Consider the following 21,656-nt stretch of genomic DNA (forward strand, 5'->3'; position numbering starts at 1 on the left):
TGCTTCATTACAGTAACTCTTCTGAAGCTGCCCTTCTGATATTTTTAGTAAACGTATGCCCCGCTAAAGTTGCTGGTGGGAGGAAACTCCGCCCATCCCCCAAAGCACATTTATGGGTTCCAATAGCTCACAGCCGACACGGTGTCATATTTTGCATGCTGCCTCTGAATGGATTCGTCTATTGATTTAAGGAGAGAGTTCTCCTCCCTCCCCATTCCGGCTAGTGGAAAAATCCATACAAGGGCTCCTCCACATTACCTGTAGAGCTTTGGCTTGGAATGGAATGAATAGGTTGAAACAAACAGCCGGTCGGGTCAGATCAATCTAGCTTTCATGAGCTCTGCGATTAGATGCATGTACAATACACAGCAAACAGCGACGGCACACACTAGAGATGCACATAAATACCAACCTTAATGTATGGGAGTGTTCACATCAATTCAGCTGACACATCAAGGTCGTTGAGCTGTATTTGTTTTTCTTGTCGTCCCAGGATGCTTCTGCACTGTTATTGAACGGGCCGTTCTCTCACAATCGATGTTTCTCTTTCTCTCAAGTTAAATGGGCTTCAGAAATAATTGTTGTTTTCTATAGGCTATAAAATTCAGGCTTATCAACATTCAGAGAAATCTCGAATAGTACACAAGCTTCAAATAACAAAATACAAATGTACGAACTAAAAGAAGACAAAAAAAATTATCTTTAAAAAAAACATTAAAGACAAAAGAGAGAAAAGATGAAACAAAACTTGTATTCAGAATAAGCAATACGACTACTTCTGTTAATAATAAGAAAGAACACTAGCGATATTGGCCAACACTCTTTCTCTCTCTCTCTCTCTCTCTCTCTCTCTCTCTCCTGGATTGTACTTATGCCCTGAGGAGACTGTAAAGGAAAGAGAACACCTGCCATTGCGACAGAGAGCTTACTTTTCACCTCTGGCACGCTGTTATGATGTTCTTGCCCCCCTTGCTGGGCTCTAGGTCAAATAGAAAATAGTATAGATAGCGCACAGCAAGCAAGCTACAATAAACTTGGGCAAAAACTTGTGCTGGCATAAATTCAGGTATAAGCAGGCCAAAAACTGTTTGTGTGATGCTTTGAAATGTCCTTTAAATATTTTATTTGAAGATTATAATGATAAGAAACATCAATATGTGAGATTTTAGTAAAAATGTTTAACTGCTTTTGCACTGCAACTGAAATGTAAATGGCTTTTGCCCATGTAAAGCATCCCATCCTATGGTTATGTCATACTGTTGCTGTTGTTGTCATGATTCTGCCTGCTCTTGTCTTGATTTTCTGGTCTAGGGGCAGAATCATGACAGACCCACGTGTTTTATGTGGAGAGGAACATATTATGGTCAATCAGGACATAATATGCGTTCTCTCCTGTCTCGTCATTTGGCCCTGCCCCTCTCGTTTCTAGTATTGCTCTCCTCCTGTGTCGCATTACCCACACCTGCCCATCGTTATCCCCTTTGTTAGTCTCCCTATATAATACCCTCTTGTCTATTGTCTTGTGCTCGTTGGTTGTACAATATCCCTTGCTTGTACTCCTTACTGTGTCCTTGAAGCCTTGTAAAGTATAGTTTAGTCTTAGTGTTCAATATTGAGTTCTTGTTGAGTGTTTAGTAATCAGTTTATCATATTTGTTATTGTGTACTGTTTTGTTACTCCCTCGTGGGTTTTTGTTTTGTTCCTGTTTTATTATTTATTAAAGTCTTGTTAACCCCTTCATCTCCTGTTGCCTGCGCTTGGGTTCGTTCTCTGTGATTCCTGACAGAACCAACGAGCCACTACAGAACCCAGCAGGCATCCATGGATGGTGCAACCTTTCCCCGATGGCCGTGCACCTCCGATCCTGAGTGGTGGAAGGATATGGTCTCCCAGTCCCAGGCCGGAGGAGGCCCATTCCCTTCCCAGTGCCAGCGTCCCTTGCTGGACTACGCCCGGGACATTGAGGCCAGGAAGGCATCCCTTCCCGATGTGCTGGTCCGGGCATACTTGGTGGCTGGGATGGACGATCCTCCGCCTTTTCCGGAGCGGGAGGAGATGGTGTATCAACCGTTCCCGCGCTTGGTAAAGCAGCTGCAGCTTCGAGAGGAGCTACGTAGAAGCTCCTCTTCAAGTTGCTATCCAGCCTCTCGTTCCGGTCTGGCGTCTGTCCCGGAGCACTGTGTCCTGGGTGTGGTCACCCGGGGAAGGTCCACTCAACCACCTACAGCCTCCCCACCCGCAGTCAGCTTTGGTGGCAAGCGTGGGAGACGGGAATCCTGGGGGTCCTCGTCCGAGGCCTCCAATCCCGAGCCGCCCGTGCCCTTCTCGTCATTCCTTCAGCCGACCACCAGGCGGGTGGCTCGGCAGAAGAAGAAGAGGCAACGGAGGGCGGCTCGGAGTCCGGTGGCCCCGTCAAGTCCGGTGGCCCCGTCAAGTCCGGTGGCCCCGTCAAGTCCGGTGGCCCCGTCAAGTCCGGTGGCCCCGTCAAGTCCGGTGGCCCCGTCAAGTCCGGTGGCCCCGTCAAGTCCGGTGGCCCCGTCAAGTCCGGTGGCCCCGTCAAGTCCGGTGGCCCCGTCAAGTCCGGTGGCCCCGTCAAGTCCGGTGGCCCCGTCAAGTCCGGTGGCCCCGTCAAGTCCGGTGGCCCCGGTGGCCCCGTCAAGTCCGGTGGCCCCAAGTCCGGTGGTCCCACCTGCACCCAGTCCAGAGTCAAGTCCTGCCCTGCCGGCCTTCCAGCCGGCGTCAAGTCCTGCCCTGCCGGCCTTCCAGCCGGCGTCACGTCCTGCCCTGCCGGCCTTCCAGCCGGCCTCAAGTCCTGTTCTTCAGCCGGCCCCTCCCAGAACCTCTGGGCCTTCGCGCTCTCGAGCGCCGCCCCCCAGGGTGTACCCTGGTACTCCGCGCTTCCGAGCGCCAGGGACAAGGACTGTTCCCCCTTGTGCCAATCCCTTCGGATTTACCCCCCTGGACTCTTGTGTTCCCCCCATGAACTCTTGTGTTCCCCCACCCCCCCTCCCCTGTTTGTTATTTTTATTATGTCACCCCAACCCATTGATTATTCTTGCCTGTCTGCCCTTGTTATTTTTTACCATGTTTTGTTGGATGTTGTCCGTTTCCCAGTCAGTCTTGTCTCGTTAGTCTGCTCCTTTGGTGAACGCCAGGGGGCGTTCATTAAAGGGGGGGGTCCTGTCATGATTCTGCCTGCTCTTGTCTTGATTTTCTGGTCTAGGGGCAGAATCATGACAGACCCACGTGTTTTATGTGGAGAGGAACATATTATGGTCAATCAGGACATAATATGCGTTCTCTCCTGTCTCGTCATTTGGCCCTGCCCCTCTCGTTTCTAGTATTGCTCTCCTCCTGTGTCGCATTACCCACACCTGCCCATCGTTATCCCCTTTGTTAGTCTCCCTATATAATACCCTCTTGTCTATTGTCTTGTGCTCGTTGGTTGTACAATATCCCTTGCTTGTACTCCTTACTGTGTCCTTGAAGCCTTGTAAAGTATAGTCTAGTCTTAGTGTTCAATATTGAGTTCTTGTTGAGTGTTTAGTAATCAGTTTATCATATTTGTTATTGTGTACTGTTTTGTTACTCCCTCGTGGGTTTTTGTTTTGTTCCTGTTTTATTATTTATTAAAGTCTTGTTAACCCCTTCATCTCCTGTTGCCTGCGCTTGGGTTCGTACTCTCTGTGATTCCTGACAGTTGTAACCTTGCCCCAAGACAACGTTAACTAATTATTTAATTTTATTTGTCATTTATTTCTTCTGCTAAGATATTTTAAGGAATGTTGATAACCAAACAGCATTGCCCGCTATTGACTTCCTTTGGACACAAAACCACTCTCGTAAAATATCTTCACTTGTGTTCCAAGTGTCACATACAAGAGTTGAATGACATGATGGTGAATAAACGACAAAATATTTTTTTGGGCTGTAAACTATCCCTTAGATAGTATCCCTTAGTTAGAAATGCCTCATGCCTTCCCAGTGAACCGGAAACGGGCCGGCAGGAATATCCTGTTGGAAAGGCCGCTGGTGTTCTCTCCGTGATGGACCATGTAATGGAAAAAGGTAGAGCCAGGCCTGGAGGACAAAGGAAACCCCCTCGAGCCTCTGCTCTCTATTTCATCTCCATCTGAAGTCTGGAACATGCTGGAACAGTATGGCAGCCTGGCATGGATGGGGATGGCAGTGTAGGGGGGACATGGAGAACACCATCTGTTTGAGTCTGTTTGGACTCTTTAAAGAGATTTACAGAAGCTTTTGTGCTGACGCGAGAAGATTATGGCAGACGGTGCAGTTTGTTGAGAATAGCCAATGATATGTGGTAGTTTTATATGAGTGGCTGATCATTAAGAAAGCACAGACTTACCAAAGATTGGTGGTGGACAAAAATGTTGGATTCTTACAGTCAGACCTCCATTCTGGTATTAGGAGCTAATGGTTAAAAAGTAAACATCTACTAGAGAAAACTCCATCTGGTCACAGTGTGTCAACATTTCCTTTTAACTCCCTCTCCAAAATGGTGTCAATCCAACCCATCTGTGGCCACAACATGACAACCATAGAAACTAAACACTTGAGCATCATCAAAATCTGCTCTTCAGTTAAACAATACATTATAATTATTATTATATTATTTTTATATTTTACACTGTAAATTACTATTATATTTATATTATTTTTATATTTTACACTAAACACAATAAAAAACGCAACACTTTTGTTTTTGCCCCATTTTCCATGAGCTGAACTCAAAAGATTTAAGACTTTTTCTATGTACACAAAAGGCCTATTTCTCTCATTTCTCTCCACTTTTTTAGATTTTAGACAATCGTTAGGTTAGGCCTGTTCTGATTCAACGATTATATTTATAACAATAAAGCCGTTCTCATTCTGTTTCAATCGTCAGTTCTGATCAATAACGCGACATCATCTAATAAATCCGATAAATTTTGGCTGTTGCGCCGGGAAAGAGAGACCTCTCACTCACGGGCAGCACTGGCGACATTTTCTCACTGAATGAAATAGGAGGCTTATTGAAGATATGCGCTTCTTCATACGGCATTCATACGGGTGGCATCCCTCTTTTTGCATGACAGTGTAAAGCATATCACTACAGAATGATGAGGTTTGCATCATTCACAGATAAATCCTCACGAAAAGTGAGAAAGAACACAGTCATGATGCTAGACAAGATGGCTCTTTGGGGCATGTCTGGAGAACTGGATGTGAGAACTGGATGTCGGTACTCAAAATGTCCTTCTCTTCCTGGACTCTAAGGACATTCTCTTCAGTATTTCAAAGTCATGCAACTGGGCCACTGCAGATCTAAGTACAGCTTTTTCAAAGGCACATTGAATTATGAAACACAAAATATTGACGTATATGATAATTTGGTTTTAAGCTCTTTTTTTTGTGAAAAGAATTTGAATTATGGGTATCATTGAGCTCAAACTGCTCTAGTAATTCGGCACCCAAACAGAAATACATTTATGAATTTGCACATATTGACTTCTCTGGGAATCAATCCTTCACACTACTACGCTGTACTCTTTGAGTCTCCAACCTGTTTTAGATACAGGCGTGCTGGAAACAGACCGACTTTATTTTAAAGCCCAAAGAATATAAGAAATTGAGAGATCACACCAGTTTTTTCTATCCCCATTTCTGTCCCCATTATATGTATACAAATAAATTCACCATTCACTTTAAAATAAATTTTATTATTAAGGAAAGTTCCCTGAACATTGAGATAAAATATTTTAAAAAAGCCGGAAAAAATGGCCTTAGTTATGTACCCCCACTATCTACTGTATAATTATACCTTACCATGCAATATATAAAGGTTAAATCCCTCAAATATCTTTACATTTAATTTGATTAAAATTTTATATTAAATCTATGCTTCAATTTTTTTCATAAAAACCGGAAATATTTTAGATATATTGCACATTTTCAGTCGTGTCCCATGGTTTTTACCCAGGCATGCTACCCTAGCACATCCTAACCTCTGTAAACTTTAAAATGTTCAACAAGACATATTTAAAGCAGAAGGTTTCATCATGTTGGTCTTCTGAATGCCAAGTGAATAACAAACCTCAATTTCTCATTTTCTTTTTGTATATTTTATGATATTTTAGCAATGGCTGGAGAGGTTGAATCACAACATACAGTCCTATTTCCTATGATTTTTTGGAAGTTACTTGTTTATAATTTATTTAGCAAATCACTACAATTTCCTTGATGTCCTTGTGTTATTAACAAGTTCTCCATGTGGCTATTGTCAGAGTCACAGTGCCACTAACCACAGTGCCTCTCAAGGTCACAAGGGCACTCTCCACATTCACCCGGATTGCCATATACACTACATTTCCCATAAGACTTTGGACTTGTTTATCTGTATTACATTCAACTGTCTCTAGTCACCTCTTGCACCTGTCTCTATATAACAAACCTGCTTCATTATATCAGTCTTCGCAAGGTTTGACACACTTTGATTCTGAGAGGTTTACATGTTGGATTGTTGTGTTTGATTGTGGATTGTTTATAGTTTCTGCCTGTTGTACCGTTTGTGATTGTTTGCTGCCTGTCCTGACCATTGCCTGTATCGTTTTGTGGAATAAAGCTGCATTTGGATCTTCTGACCTTGAGTCTCGGAGCAGTTTGTGACGGCTATATTTCTTGTACTTTTGTGCTAAAAACTCAGTCCTGTTATTTTCATCCATTTTAAAACCATAAAGGAAAACATAAAAATCTTTCCGCGATTAACCAATACACATTTTTAATGGTAAAAAGTGTGTTATTAGATTCAGTGTTGAAAATGGCACGGACCTGACCCAAACACAAAATTCAGGAATGACATAGTCACCCAAGTACAATGAGAGAGCGCATGAAAGTTGTGACAAATTTTTTTCTTTTTTTAGCGAATCCTAGAATACATGATAAAAACATGAGTATTGTGATGTTTAAACATAAAAATAAAAGATCTGCAGTCATTGTATCTTTTTCGTATTTTGACTCCTTTCAATCTTTTGCAAATAAAAGCAAATAATGGTTCACAGAAAGAAACAAAATGATAATTTTACTTAAACACTACCCATAAATAGTAAATTCTGAAAAAATTTTTTTTGCATCTGTATCTTCTAGAAGAAGGATAGTCTAGTGCTTTAATAGTTCACTAAGAAAAAAAAGATTTAATTAAAATCGTGTCCTGCGACCATTTCGCATAAACATTAGCCAAAGGTGCTATATTTTGAATACAGTACACTGCATCGTTAAGATCTAACAATGCATTTCATCTGTATTCACAATGCATCAATGCCTCCTGTACCATATTGTTAAAATGTACGTTTCAACCTGATGCATTGCACCATAACAACAACCTCTGTGTCATGGCTATGATGTGGCAATAAAGGGACATACAAATGGGACCAGAGAAAGAAACCAACGCCACTCAAAAATGACAAGGAGGAAATCACATTTATGACTATCGTTTATACAGCAACGTCAATGATGACATCACAGTCTGACGACACAGCTGATGGATTAAGCATAACTAGCACACGCCGCTCGGCTATGGCGGAGGCCGACGGGGGGCATGTTGGAGCACTTATGTGGAGTTAAGAGTCTTACTTGTCGCAGCAAAAACAGAACATGAACACAGAAGTCCATCTTCTTTTGGAAAATAGACACTAAAAAGGCAAGTGGTGTGCTGTGGGGAAATCAGGGCCCGGAGGCTGCAGGGGGCGGGGTTTTGCAAGGCACCTCCTCTTGTAAGTTTGGAGGAGAAGGGAACAGTCCACAAGGCCCTACGTTTGGCAAGCTGGGGTCCACACAGGCAATCCGGCCTTTAGAGATTGATCTCCTTTAAAGCGTCAACGATCTCCTGTTTTCTCATATCTGTGGGTGAACAAAAACACATGAAAAACTACAGAACAGCCATGATGCTAGGGTGGTTGCCAAGGAGTTCCTATCTGACATAATTTTAAGATTAGACTGTTGTGAGGCATTTCAGTCAATACTGAGAAATACCGAACCTCAACCTGCACATTATTTCCTCGAGATTGTTTAACTGACCTAAAACCTGAAAGTAGATCTCGCCTGCCCTGAATGAGGTCCGAGAAATGAGGACTTTCATTTAGGTCTATTATGCAACATGAGCAGCAAAAGCTTTAAAAAGAGCAGAAATGCCTCTGGTACCAAACTAGTCAAAAGAAACAGCATAGGATACGTGCAAGGATGCAGGGAAAAGGGTTTAAATTACAAGCAGCTACACAGACAGACAAGAGGTAAAGAACAGCTCTCTAATGCTCCCCAAGAAACACAGCCTGTCCTAGATTCCCCACAGTGACGTGTGCAATGTGGCAGAAGATCAGATGATCTCTCTGCATTTAAACGTGTCATTGTTTTACTGTCACAACTGGGTTTTGCAAATGCGTGACAATCTGAGCATCACACATTTTCATATTTAAAGTAAATGTGTATCTGATATTACTGTATAAACTTTTTTATACACACTGACCCAAACTTTTAAAATCACTGAAATAAACAAATTATAATTTTGAACGGCATAATGAAGTGCATGTCTTTCGTGAAAGCTGTTATAATAGCAATTATACATATATAATGTATGTCATGATTTACAACTTAAAAGTAAACTAAAGGTAAGTGCCTATAAAAGTAATAATAAACTGTAAATGTGTTCTACGTGTGGGAGCAAAAGATTGAAGTTAACAATGAAGTTAAATCTGTTTTATTTATATTTTATATACATCTTAATAATATAAAATAATATATTATAAACAGTTTGTTTTCTAAATAGGACACATGTACAGTATATTTGTCAATATATAAGCTGACTAAAAGATTTCAAGATTTCAATATGATGTGCCAGTGGTTTAACAGCTTCAGGATACACACACATTTAACAGCTTAAGCAGATTGCTTCCAGTATGAGGCTAAAAACAAGCAGAGCACTGTACCTGTTTTGCAAGGTGTCAATTATAAGATTTGTAAACAAACTTTGAGCATCTTTATTTCTTATCCATATGGCGCTGGTATCATTCCATACACTAATGCTGTGCTAGCTGGCACCGCCTAATACTACAGTTCTTTACTTATGTTTGTGATATGGATAACCAAATACATACTTTGCTTATTCCTACTTTAAAATTGGACAACTTAATTGAAAGGGCCATTAAAGGGATAATTCACTCAAAAATGAAAAATCTTTCACCATGTCATTCCAAACCACTATGACCTTCTTCTGAAGAACACAAAATAATTACGTTTTGAAGAACAATGGTAAACAACAACACTGGACCCCATTAACTCTCATTATATGGACACAAAACCACTGAAGTATTCACAAAATATCTTCTTTTCCCATGCAGGGTTGGGGCCACATATATGACAATCAATGTATAAATGTATTTGAGTTGAACTCACCCTTTAAGGCCACAGTCATTTCTGAGCCACAAGATGGCAGCACTGCCACACGGTCACTCTTTAAATCAATGTCACCTTAAGGTGAGTATAGGTGTGGCAGCTACGTGTATCACAGCCTATTTATTCAAACCCATAAGAATAAAGGCAAGAAATACTCAAAACTCTACAACGGTTTAAACAACTGTACAGCCAGAGCTTTCACAACACTTGCCAAGCAAACCATTGCTCACAATTAAATTGTTTTGGATTTTATGACTAGGCTGTATCGTCCCATAAAGACATTTTACATACACATAAATGCATATCATGCATATTTAGCTAAACAATAGTAAAACATTTAGGTGTGGTGTGTGATTTACCTTTATTATAACAAGGCGAGATGTCCATCCTACATGGGAATAGAAATGGCAGGCTACTCAAAGCATTTGGCGTATAGGTACCGCAGACCCTTGCGAATGAACAGTGTATCGGCAGGCGGTGTGATTCAACACTCATCAATGTTATACTTTGTGCCAGTTAGACAGTGTTTTGTTTGACAGTTGAGTGATTAAACATGTATTGCACTTTATCCCAGAGTGTGGCTTAGTTGTTGGAAACTTCCAGTAGCCAACAGTTTATAAATGTGGAAAGTGTAGTTGTTGTCCTATTTCCGTTTAGATTCCAGTAAGGTGGCTGGTCTATTAGCTCATCTGGGTATGATGTTCCAGACTTGACAGCATTCCTGAGGTATACTGTGAAAACCAAAAAGGATGCCATGGCAACAATAGCGGGGTCGCGTCGTCGCTATGGAGACTGCATCACTCCGACGTGATCCGAAGTATCGCTTTCGGTCTCTAATCGTTCCTCACCCTCTTGTGTCCTTTATAGACGCACATTGAAAAGTCATTGAGATGTGTGCTCGAATTATATTTCAGGTCGAAATTCGTATGTTGCTACGTCTGCGCGAATAGCAGAACAAAAGTGCACTAAAATCTTATGAGTCTTTTTACCACACGAGAAAAACACACAACAGAAACGCACGATGTCATTAGGCTAAAACACCTATTCCAACAAGTAATATATGATCCGAACGACGTTTGTCCGTAATGTAAGACAATATGCAATATCTTTAAATAACAAACCTATTTTAGTTCACAGCCGATGCCCATGTAGGCTATGCAATAAATAAGCAATTAGCACATTCGAATATCAATTAAGTCGATATATTATTTAACGTACTGCCTATATGACTGACTAAATAGATTGCAAGCCAAAACGTTATTTATTCTCACATGGAACAGGTGCGTGGGAACTTGCGTAAAACACGTGTAACAAATTCCTCTCGATCCCATAAAACGATACACCCAGCACTTGGCCGTCAAGCCTTACACCCACAGCGGTGCCTTTACGCATATCACGATTATTGGTACGTCTGGAAAGCCGTCGTGGTTCTCAGACCTAAGAAAAGGTCTACACGTCTGTGAACATCTTTTTAATGTTAACGCAGTTCTGGATGTTCGGAGCGGGGAAGTTTGGCTGCTTGATGCCCTCCTCAATGACCATGTACTCCGACTTGCTGAGAGACGACGTGCTACGCGTCTTCTTGAGCTCCTCGGAGGAGGACAAAGGCTGACAGCTGCCGATGTGCAAGTACTGAGCCTGCTCCTCTCCCTCGGTCTCTCGGTGATAAAAGTAGTTAAAATTGGACACTATAACAGGCACTGGTAAAGCGATGGTCAACACGCCCGCAATCGCACACAGGGAGCCAACGATTTTGCCCCCTATGGTGACCGGATGCATGTCGCCGTATCCCACGGTCGTCATGGTTACCACCGCCCACCAGAACGCATCGGGGATGCTGCTGAAGCCCGAGTCAGGATCGTCTGCCTCGGCGAAGTAGACGGCGCTCGAGAACAATATAACCCCGATGAAGAGAAAGAATATGAGCAAACCCAGCTCTCTCATGCTGGCTTTGAGCGTTTGCCCCAAAATCTGGAGACCTTTAGAGTGCCGCGACAGTTTGAAAATCCTAAACACACGGACTAGTCTGATGACCCGGAGAATGGCCAAGGACATCGCCTGCTGGCCGTTACCTTGCCTCTCCGCCAGCTCAGTTCCCAGGGTGATGAAGTAGGGTATGATGGCCACGATGTCAATGATGTTCATGATGTTTTTGGAGAACGTGGCTTTGCTCGGGCACGTGAAGAATCTGACGAGCAGTTCGAACGAAAACCAAATGATACAAAGCGTCTCGACGACGAAGAAGGGGTCCGAAAAGGGACTCGTGATGTAAGGGAGAGTTCCGTTTAAAAGCGGAGCGACCTTTGGAGCGTCTTTGTCGTCCCGAAACTCGGGTAACGTTTCCAGACAAAAGATCACGATAGATATTAAAATGACCAAGACCGAGACGATTGCAATACCCCTGGCTGGACCCGAGCTCTCTGGATACTCGAAGAGCAACCACACCTGTCGCTGGAATTCGTTTGTGGGCAACGGGCGCTCTTCCTCTTTTATAAAGCCCTCATCATCTCTGAATTTCTCCATGGCTTCCTCGCCAAGTTCATAGAAGCGTATTTCTTCGGAGAATATGTCAATGGGAACGTTAACAGGTCTCCGTATCCGCCCCCCTGACTGATAGTAATATAAGATGGCATCGAAGCTGGGGCGATTTCTGTCAAAGAAATACTCGTTTCGTAAGGGGTCGAAGTAGCGCATTCTCTTCTTTGGGTCTCCAAGTAAAGTCTCGGGGAACTGAGAAAGGGTTTTGAGCTGTGTCTCGAAACGCAAGCCCGATATGTTGATGACAACTCTCTCGCAACACTCGTGGTCTTGCTCGTAGCGCTCGAGCGAGTGATGCCCGGGCAGCGCCGCCGACTCGTCCAGCATGTTGTCACACGCAACAATTGTCATGATGTCCTGCTCGTTCTCGGTGTAGCCGTGGTTCACGAGGTTGTTGCCCCGGTGCTTGGCTGAGGAAGGCGGAGGAGAGTGGATGAGGCTGAGGTGGTCGTCCATACATCTGTTGCTTAGGTCGGAGGGGCAGTGGAAGTCGCGCCTCCTCCGCGAGCTCCAGTCAGCCACAGCCGCCCGTGCTCTCGCTTTCTCCTCTCACCCTTGAATCGCTACTTTCTCGGTCCAGTCTTCCCGCCCACGGCGCGCGTACTGAGGTTTATACACATGCCTATTCCCGCCCAGGCGCGCGGACGCTCGTCGCCCAATCGCAAACCACACAGACATAAACATGAACCTCAGGCGCGCGCGCGTCACTGAAGCCCTCAAATGTGCCATGTTTGTGGCACCCCTTACTAAAAGATAACGTTACCGCGGTTTTACTCACTAACCATAACTATATAGTCATTCAATCATAGTAACCGCAAATGTACCCATAGTAACCATCAACCATGATATTTGGTGTGTAGTAAACATACATGCCGATAAAGGGCAAACACATAATAGCCATCATGTTACTTGTCTAACCAGACCAGCAACTAATGAATAAATGCTGTCAATGAATGCTGTGATGCTTCAGCTGTCTCTGGCGTGCCTTGAATACAGTCTGAGCGAAAGCTTGTGCATGAATCCAGACTGTCAATGAGATGTGGCATGTGCATCTGCCCTCACTTTAAAGATTAAATGACATGCGCTGATTGACATTTAGAGGGCTGCAGGGTCTTCATCTCTATGCGAACTCAGTGTTACGTGCTCACAATGTTGCATTAGCTCATTTGGGAAATACAGGATCATGGTTATTTGTTTAGGCAGGTGTGTAGGTGTTCGTGTTTTTCCTTTTTAAATGCTGCATGACTTTGATGACTTTATTTTAAGAGACACTGAGAATGAAGAAACAGAGACACCCTTTACAAAGCACGTTGGAAAATTCTATGTGACTTGAGGCAAAAAGCCAGAGAAATATACTGGAGCTGTCCATAGTTCTGAAACCAGGACATATCTATCTGTCCGTCCATCCGTCCATCCATCCATCCATCCATCCATCCATCCATCCATCCATATAGCCACCCACCCCCTCCCATCCATTCATCAAATTAATTCTATGCGAATCTACCCTAACTCCTAATGTTCATGTTGAAGGCTCTTATCTTAAAAGACTTTAATATCTTTTTAACCTGATTATAATCTGCATACATATGTGTCTGTCTTTAGTTCCTTTAAAAGCAGGACTATATTTACTCCCATTATTGATTCATCCATATTCTTTTGTGGTATCTATATCATACCTGACCCAAACCTCATTCCAAGCGTTGTGTTCTTACACACCCAAGCACTTTCATTTGAGGTGAGACACGGAGGTCTTTGTAATTGTCCAGGGAGTATCTGCAGATCTGATGTGACTTCATTAATTCTCTTGTAATGGTTAGGTAATTGAATTCTGCGTTTCAAATTGTTCTCCAGTTACATTCATGACATGCTCTCTCCTGCTCCTTCAGAGAGACTTTTGTTTGAGCTCAGTGTGTCCTTGAGGCTGTTTTCAAACTCCACATTTACACGTCATCCTTGACGCACTGCTCTGACAATGTAACACATTGAATACGGACTCACACACGCAACTTGTATGAATGCACTTGTGAATACATTTTCAAATTTGTCTGTGCAATTTTAGATTTGTGTGGAAGGTTGTCAGGGCATTGTTTTATTATTAAAGTTTTTTTAGCACTTTAGGGTCCTCTAAATAGTGGTTGGAGACTAAGGTGCCTTGTTTATTTTAAAGTTATGTGAAATTAATGATGTTGTATGGCCCACGATACATATGTAAGATTGCAGAGAAAAGTAACATCACACACACCCACAACACATCTTCAAATTCATTTTTCTATTTGAAAAAGGTTTATCTATATAGGGTGCGGGATTCTATCTTACCTTTAGTAATCATTTTATAAGAAGATATTTTGAAGAATGTAGGTAAACAAAATAACAGTTGATGGGCCACGGTAAAACATTTCGAGGTGGTTAAACTTAGAAACAAGAGTTCACCTGTGGCCTTAAAAACTTAAATATGTGTTTTGTTTAAACTCAAATAGATATGTTTCAGTTTACCCACACTGTAAAAAATATAACCTGTTTCAACTTAGAAACTTGAGTTCAAAAATTTTAACTCACGTCTTATTAGTTTTACAATTCATTTGAATAATTTTTTTTATATTTTGTCTAGTGATAATTGCTCTTTGTTGACATGATTCTCACTAGACAAATTACTTGTAAAACTAATTTGACTTGACTTAAAATTTTAAGGCAGATTTTGAACTCAAGTTGAAACGAAAAAAGTTAAGTTGAAAATGGTTAAATTATTTCAATGTGTTAAGTAAATGGAAAAACATGTGTGAACATAATTTATTGAGCATATCATTTTTCACAGGGCACTTTTGACAACCATTGTCATTTTTCAACTATGGTAGTCAATGGTTACAAACAGTCGTCCAAATATCTTTCTCTGTGTTCAACCAAACAAAGGAATAGGTTTGGGACAACTAGGGAGTGAGTAATTCATGACAGAATTTAAATATTTTGGTGAACTTTCCCTTTAATATGATAAAAATTTGCAACCAATGTATCTAATATACTAACATATATATATAATATGCTAACTAATATACTATACCTCTTTAATTCTTTCTTCAACGCACAAGCCAAAACATTGCAATTAAATAATATTTCTCTGCGACAACACCTGTGTATGCATTGAACGTATAATAGCCAAGCAGTGCTGCAGTGTTCGTTTTCTAAATTCATCTCCTTATTCAGGCCACGTTGCTATAAAAAAATGCCAATCGTGTTCTGGCGAGAGAAGAGCGATGGGACGCCACAGGGGTTTTTAGCATGGTTTCCACTGCCTTGACTAAATATAGTTGAAACTGAGGCCTTATTAACCCAGTAAATGAAGCTGTCTTGCTCACCACATGCTTTTAAACAAGACATGCTCGGTGCTTGACTATGAAGCAAGCTTACTCAAGGAACAAAGGAATGATGCTTCTGGCCACAGCAAATTTCTTTTCTTTTAAGCATTAAACACAATAAAACAAAATAAACTGGTAATGGCAAATAATGGATTAATCACTAATGCAATACATTACAATGTGGCTTCGTTGCCTTATTGAGCTCAGACATTTTCAATATCAGCTGTAAAAAAGCTATTCAACTTTTGAGACAATACACACCATTCATGGATGCACACCACTGGAGTCTTCATCTGTTTTAGTTTCAACTATTGTGATAATGAATCCCAAATGATGATTTATTAGCCGATTATTAAAAATTATTTTGATATACGGTATATTATAGTGCAAGGGCAGGTGCTTGTACAGTCCCCAGGCTGTTGACTCCCATAAGCAGTGGGCATCATCAAAATTAATCTTTGATAGCAGGGAGAACATTTCTTCCAGAGAAAACAACAAACAACCCAAGGGAAGAGAGGAGGAAGATTGAAACGATTGGAAAAATAAACAACAATTTGGGCTGCATGGTGCTGCCCTCCATTCATGTGATGTAATCTCTCAGGTATTTAGGTCATGTTTAGTAAAACTGGTGGCGTCATATAGAAGCTGTACAAACTCCCCAAATATTGAGTTCAACCTGGGTTTCAGTAACTTATAATATTGTTTGTATTTTCTAAACACCCCCATTTTATGCAAATGAACTGTGACATAAGTGTCACGTTGAAATTCCTACATCTGACAAAAAGCACAGAGAATCTACGATCTCTGACAGTTTAATAGTTGTCAGCATGACAGACCCGAACATTGAGTAATCTGAGCCATATCTGGAGACAACAATGATAGTTTGAGTGTCTTTGATTCTTTTTTTTTCCTTCTCTTAATGTCTTGTCAATTATGCCCTCTTTCAGCCATAATCTGTTATTTCCTGCCGCGCAGACAATAGATGATTTAATTCATCTTTTTACAGTTTTTCCCATAGCTGTATAGGATGCCGGTAGTGATTTGTGTTTTGAAAAACTCAGCTGTTTCTCAAAGTGTTCCTTCAAAGAGAACACACACATGCTCCAGCTAATGAACACAGCAGACATTAAACCTCAACACCAGCTGCTAAAAACACAGTCATCTGCGACCATTGAAGAGCTCTGCTATGGAAGCAGAAAAATTTGTCTTTTACTAAACATGAAAGCCAGACAGTGGGAAAGATTTATTTATTCAGGCCATAATAAGTGATGGTCTTAGGACAAATATGACTTTACTTTTACAAATATTATTTGAAGTATGTGTGGATAAGGATATTGAGTATTACATTTTAAAAATGAATGTGCTAATGAAAATAAATGGCACCTTAAATCACGTGACTTGTTGAGAAGCAATCTTTTTAAAGCATTTGGATTTTTTGGATAATAAAAAAGCAATATAATCTCTTACGGCATATTGAAGCAGGGATCATAATCAGCTAGGCAAAATATTTTTTATTGGGTCAGGAAATAACCACTTACCAGCAACTCCGCATACCCTAGCAACCACTTAGAAACCTCTCAGAACACTTTAGAAACCTCATTAGCAATTCCCTGGCAACCACCAAAAACAGTGGCATATGTTTTATTCAAGCAAGTACTAAACTAAATGTATGTATGATTATAACTTTAATATGCTAAATGTTTTTGCATAATCCAGGTCTGACTGAATGAATTAAAAAAAACATCTTTATTTGGTATATCAGCAGTTTGTTCAAGCAACATGGACTTGACAAGGGGTGTGGCCATTGCACATGCATTGATTACATTGACCTAAGAGCGATCATTTAAAATAGCAAAATATGATGTAAAAGTGCCTTTTGTAAAATGTGCTTAGGTTCAGAGATTTCACTTTAATGGCAAATAGGATGTATTCATTGCCATTAAAGTGAAATCTCTGAACCTAAACACAGGAGTCTGATAAAAACAAAAATTTTAGAAGGACATTTGTAACACTTCTCATTAACAGTTTTGCTTTGTACACAAAAGTGTGTTTGACTGCAGCAAACTGCTGTGGAGGGTTTCAGTATGACATCGGCAGGTGATGAATGAATAAATAAGTAAATAATTTATGAGATGTCACAAATTCTCTTTGGTCTGTGGAAATGCCGAAGAAAAGTCCACTGGCTTTTTACATTTCACCATTCTATTCAATCGATGGACTACAAATAATACAGTTTCATGGATTTACCTTTTTTTAAGGAGCTCAAAAACATTCATAGGAATAGCTGTGGAAAGTACAGTTTAACAATTAATTATACTGGTCTTATGGCCTCTGGGTGTTTCACAGTTCTTCAACTCTTAAGTTGTGTTACACAACTGTTATCCATTTAAAAAATGGACCTAACCTTCCTTACCACATTCATTTAGTTGTATTCGTATGAAAGTGGTTCACAGACTTATTGTTGCAGTGGAGGGACAAGTGAGATGAGATAAGCAACAAGGCTAAGGATAATTGATTAATAATAAACTGTACCATATTTCATTCAAAGGTCCAGTGTGTATTTTTCGAAAGATCTATTGACAGAAATGCATTATACATTACTATGTCTTCAGAGAGATATAGACCTTACACAATGAAGCGTTGTGTTTTATTACCTTAGAATGAGCTATTTCTATCTACATACACCGTGGGTCACCTTACATGGAATTCACCATGTTGTTTCTACAGTGGCCCTACACGGACAAATTGCTCTACTGATTGCGTTTCGTAAATACGCAATTTCCTTCGGCAAAGAAGCGAAAACGTGACGACATCTTAGTTCTGTGTCAGCCACCGTAGTGCTTAAAGGGATCGGTGGAGTGAGCCGTTGGTTGCAATTCGCAACCTCATCGCTAGATGTCACTAAATGTCTTACACTGGAGCTATAGATAAACTGAAGATTATCAGTAAAATAAATACATTTCAGTCACGCAAAGCTGTTGTATGGCTTCAGAAATTGTTTGTTTTTCAAACACACCAAAACCAAACAGTTGGGTGATTCAGCTTTGCTTTGGGAAACTACTGTATCTGTCTTGCTCTTTGACAAACAATCGTTTCCCTCTGGTTCATGGTGTTATTTGACTGACATAAAACAAAGCAGTCTGTTCAGCTCTCTGTCATATCTCTGCTTCACCAAGGCTGTATTGAACAGCACGCTATCATGTAACTATGACTACAGTAAGCATACCACGTGCTTGTATATTTTCTCTATGCCTGAAATTGTCACATTACCTGATCACTGTTTGTGCAGTACACAACACAACAGGCACTGCTTGGAAATCTACAGTATATCCCACAATGCAATGCATTTTAGTTTACCTTCTGGTTTCAGTGAGACAAATAAACCGGGTATTAGTCGTAATCAGGGGCGTAGCATATGGGGGGTAAAGTTAAGACAAGGGTCCACGCACCCCAGAGATCAGTTTTATTAGTAGTAACAGTACTAGTAGTAATGTAATCTAAATTATAAATGTATCATTAAATTGCAGACAAAACGTTTGGTGCGTTAGGGGGCACAACCTCACATATTTTCATAGGGCCCAAAATTACTAGAGGCACCAAGGTCGCAATGATGTAAATCCTTTTAAAGCCTGTTTCTCTTGTAAAACCCTATTTGTTAAAAGAAGTTAAAGTTGAAGCTTGACAGAAAATAGAAGAAAAATTATGGATAAAAATGCAAAGTGGTTGTTAATATGTTAATTTCCCAGATGAAAGCTTATTTCATTCCAACACAAACGCAAGTTCGTGTGATAAAAATTATGACCTTTCCATCATGTATTTTAATGGCAATTATGACATGTATACATAATGTATTCTGTGGAGTTTGCAGTTAGCATTGTGTTTCAAAACATATCCAAATATTTTGGTACTGCTGAATATCCCATGTGAAATTTTGCCGAGAAGAACGTGTTCCTGGGTAAACATCTTTTGTTGACACCGTACAGCAAACATAGTCCTATCCTAACCCAAACAAAAAATACTAACCACCCATTTAAGAAGGCTAATAATAAATTCATATGACCAGACTCAAGCCTTAAGCCCATCTTTGAACATTACCATAATTTTTGTTTGATTGAATAACAGGAATGTTGCTCCAGAACCAACAAGGATGTTGATCCTGGGACATGTCTTGCTTGGTAACCGCCCAGCACACATTAGCAGAGTGTCAGCCAAAGTCCTCAATTCCAAACGCAGCAAAACATTTATAAATGTCCTTGCACCATTTTATACTGTAGCTCTCTTGTTTGCACTCCTCACTGGGACAATGAGACAAAAAGACTCTGTGTAAAGTTAATATATAATAATATAAGTTTTATTCCCTCAATGACATTTCTCTCTGTATCTCTGGATGGTGCAGTAGTGATAAGTCATTTATATCGGCCAGCATGCACTTCTGCTCTTGTGTGGCCTGCCTGTCCTTCACTTGTACAGTCTTGGACTGGCTGTGTTTAGTAACTGGGTCATTCTGTCTTTGCCAAAAGCAACCTCCTGAAGAGACCCACTTTGCTTTACTTTACCTTCAAATACTCCCTCAATGTTGTGAAGGACTCTGTATGTCTCCTTTGTTATTATTTTTATTCTTTGTGCTTTGCAGAACGCTCACATTGATTCTGAAGAGCACGGAAGGACGCATTTATAGGTCTGCTTGGGTCTTATGTCTATGTTTCAGTAATATAATTTTACACAAACATAGTGGCGCTAAGGGGAACACACAAAGTTAAAGTTGAACAATCAGTTAGAAAGTGCAAAAACAAATAAATCAACAGGTCAAATACATAAAATACTTTAATATTAAATTAAACTAAATCTGCCAAATTTCTAGCAAATGTAAGCACACAAATGGCAAACACCTGTACAATGTACAAAAAAGTTATTCTCAAAGCTAAACTTTAATTGATACCCCAATTACAACTTTCCAATGTAAAAAAATTCTGCAAATAAGTTTGATTAAAAGCAAAGGCTTCAAATATCCAAAGCTGGATATTTTGCTTGGGACTGTACATTATGAAAGTGGTGTTAGCATGCTATAATATAAAGCTAATGCAAATGCCATTTTTTCTGTAGCCTACTATGACTGACATCCTGTCAACACCAGAAATGACAAACATTTAAAATTGGATATATGAATAATATGAAAACTCTTTATGGTATGTTCAGAACAGGATGAGCAAACACTACATTTCTTGTCCAAAACTCTTTGAGGGCTTTGAGATGGCTAAGCCTTTGCTTTGACCCAGCCTGAGCAAAACCAGATGCTCTGCTGTCCAAGACATGAGAGCCAACCAGAGACAGGAATTTAATAAAATGTTTCCACATTATTCACCTTCCCCCATCGAATGTGCATGCCAACATCTATACACCAGCTTTTATTTAACTGAGAGGTACAGTACAGCTACAGTACATTCCCCCCAAGCTGTGAAAACGCTCGGCTGCATGTTTCTGATGTTCAAAGAGTTCAGTCCAGGAGGAGGCTAACCCTAAAAACATGTGGAAAAAATCCAGTGAATTCATGAGTTAAAGTTTGATGAATGGGCATTTCTTTCAGAACAGAAGCCATGAGACATTTGTGTGTAAATACAGCAGCAACATCTTAAAGCTCACACTCTAAAATTCACTGTTTTTGAAATACGGTTAAAAAATGTATGAGAAAGACTGCAAATTCAAGAAAAACATTAAACATTTTTATTTTACAGCTGCCAGAAAGAGTCAAAATTTTATTTCGCTGCAAGACTCACATTCGGTTGCAGAAGCAGCCCTCACATCTTTAATTGTCTCTCTCCGAAGCCCTTTGTTGGATCCTGCTGAATGTTAATAAACTGCCCTTCGTCCTTCACCTGCTCAACGATTTTTTACTTATCGATTTCCCCAATTCCAAACTTCCACGTCGGCATTCCCCTGTCCATTGAGAGAACGCAGGGCCCATCTATGGCTTTAACATTTTTAGGCATTCAACTCGATTCGGTCATGATCCAAGCTTCCCTTCCTCGCGATAAACTCATTAGAATCTTTCACAGAAGAGTTTTCGTCACGCAGCGCAGCTTCTAATCACGTTATGCTTTCCCTCCTAGGCCACTTAAACTTTGCCACAAGCATAATTCCCCAAGGCCAGTTATTTATCTCACGCATGCTTACCCTGACCCATTCGGTGGCGGAACTAAGCGTTATGATTTTGCTAAATGCAGGAAGCCGTTCCGACCTCAGATTTTGGTCCTACCTAATTAATAACTGGAAGGGAAGAACTTTTTTATAACGATGCTTCAGAATCACTGCTCGACCTGAAAT

At 40.7% G+C, this 21,656-nt stretch overlaps 1 protein-coding gene across 1 annotated transcript; it reads right to left on the bottom strand.

Annotated features, from left to right (window-relative positions):
• Positions 1–6,759: 6,759 nt before the first annotated feature.
• LOC306906899 (potassium voltage-gated channel subfamily A member 3) lies at positions 6,760–12,568 on the bottom strand. Its single transcript, XM_079478624.1, has 2 exons — positions 9,807–12,568; positions 6,760–7,899 (listed from the first exon to the last, which is right to left on the bottom strand). Exon 1 carries the CDS (start codon positions 12,439–12,441, stop codon positions 10,897–10,899), a length of 1,545 nt encoding a protein of 514 aa, XP_079334750.1. The 5' UTR covers positions 12,442–12,568; the 3' UTR covers positions 6,760–7,899; positions 9,807–10,896.
• Between the last annotated feature and the right edge of the window lie 9,088 nt (positions 12,569–21,656).

This window comes from Barbatula barbatula (assembly GCF_947034865.1).
Source record: "Barbatula barbatula genome assembly, chromosome: 17".
NCBI lineage: Eukaryota > Metazoa > Chordata > Actinopteri > Cypriniformes > Nemacheilidae > Barbatula > Barbatula barbatula.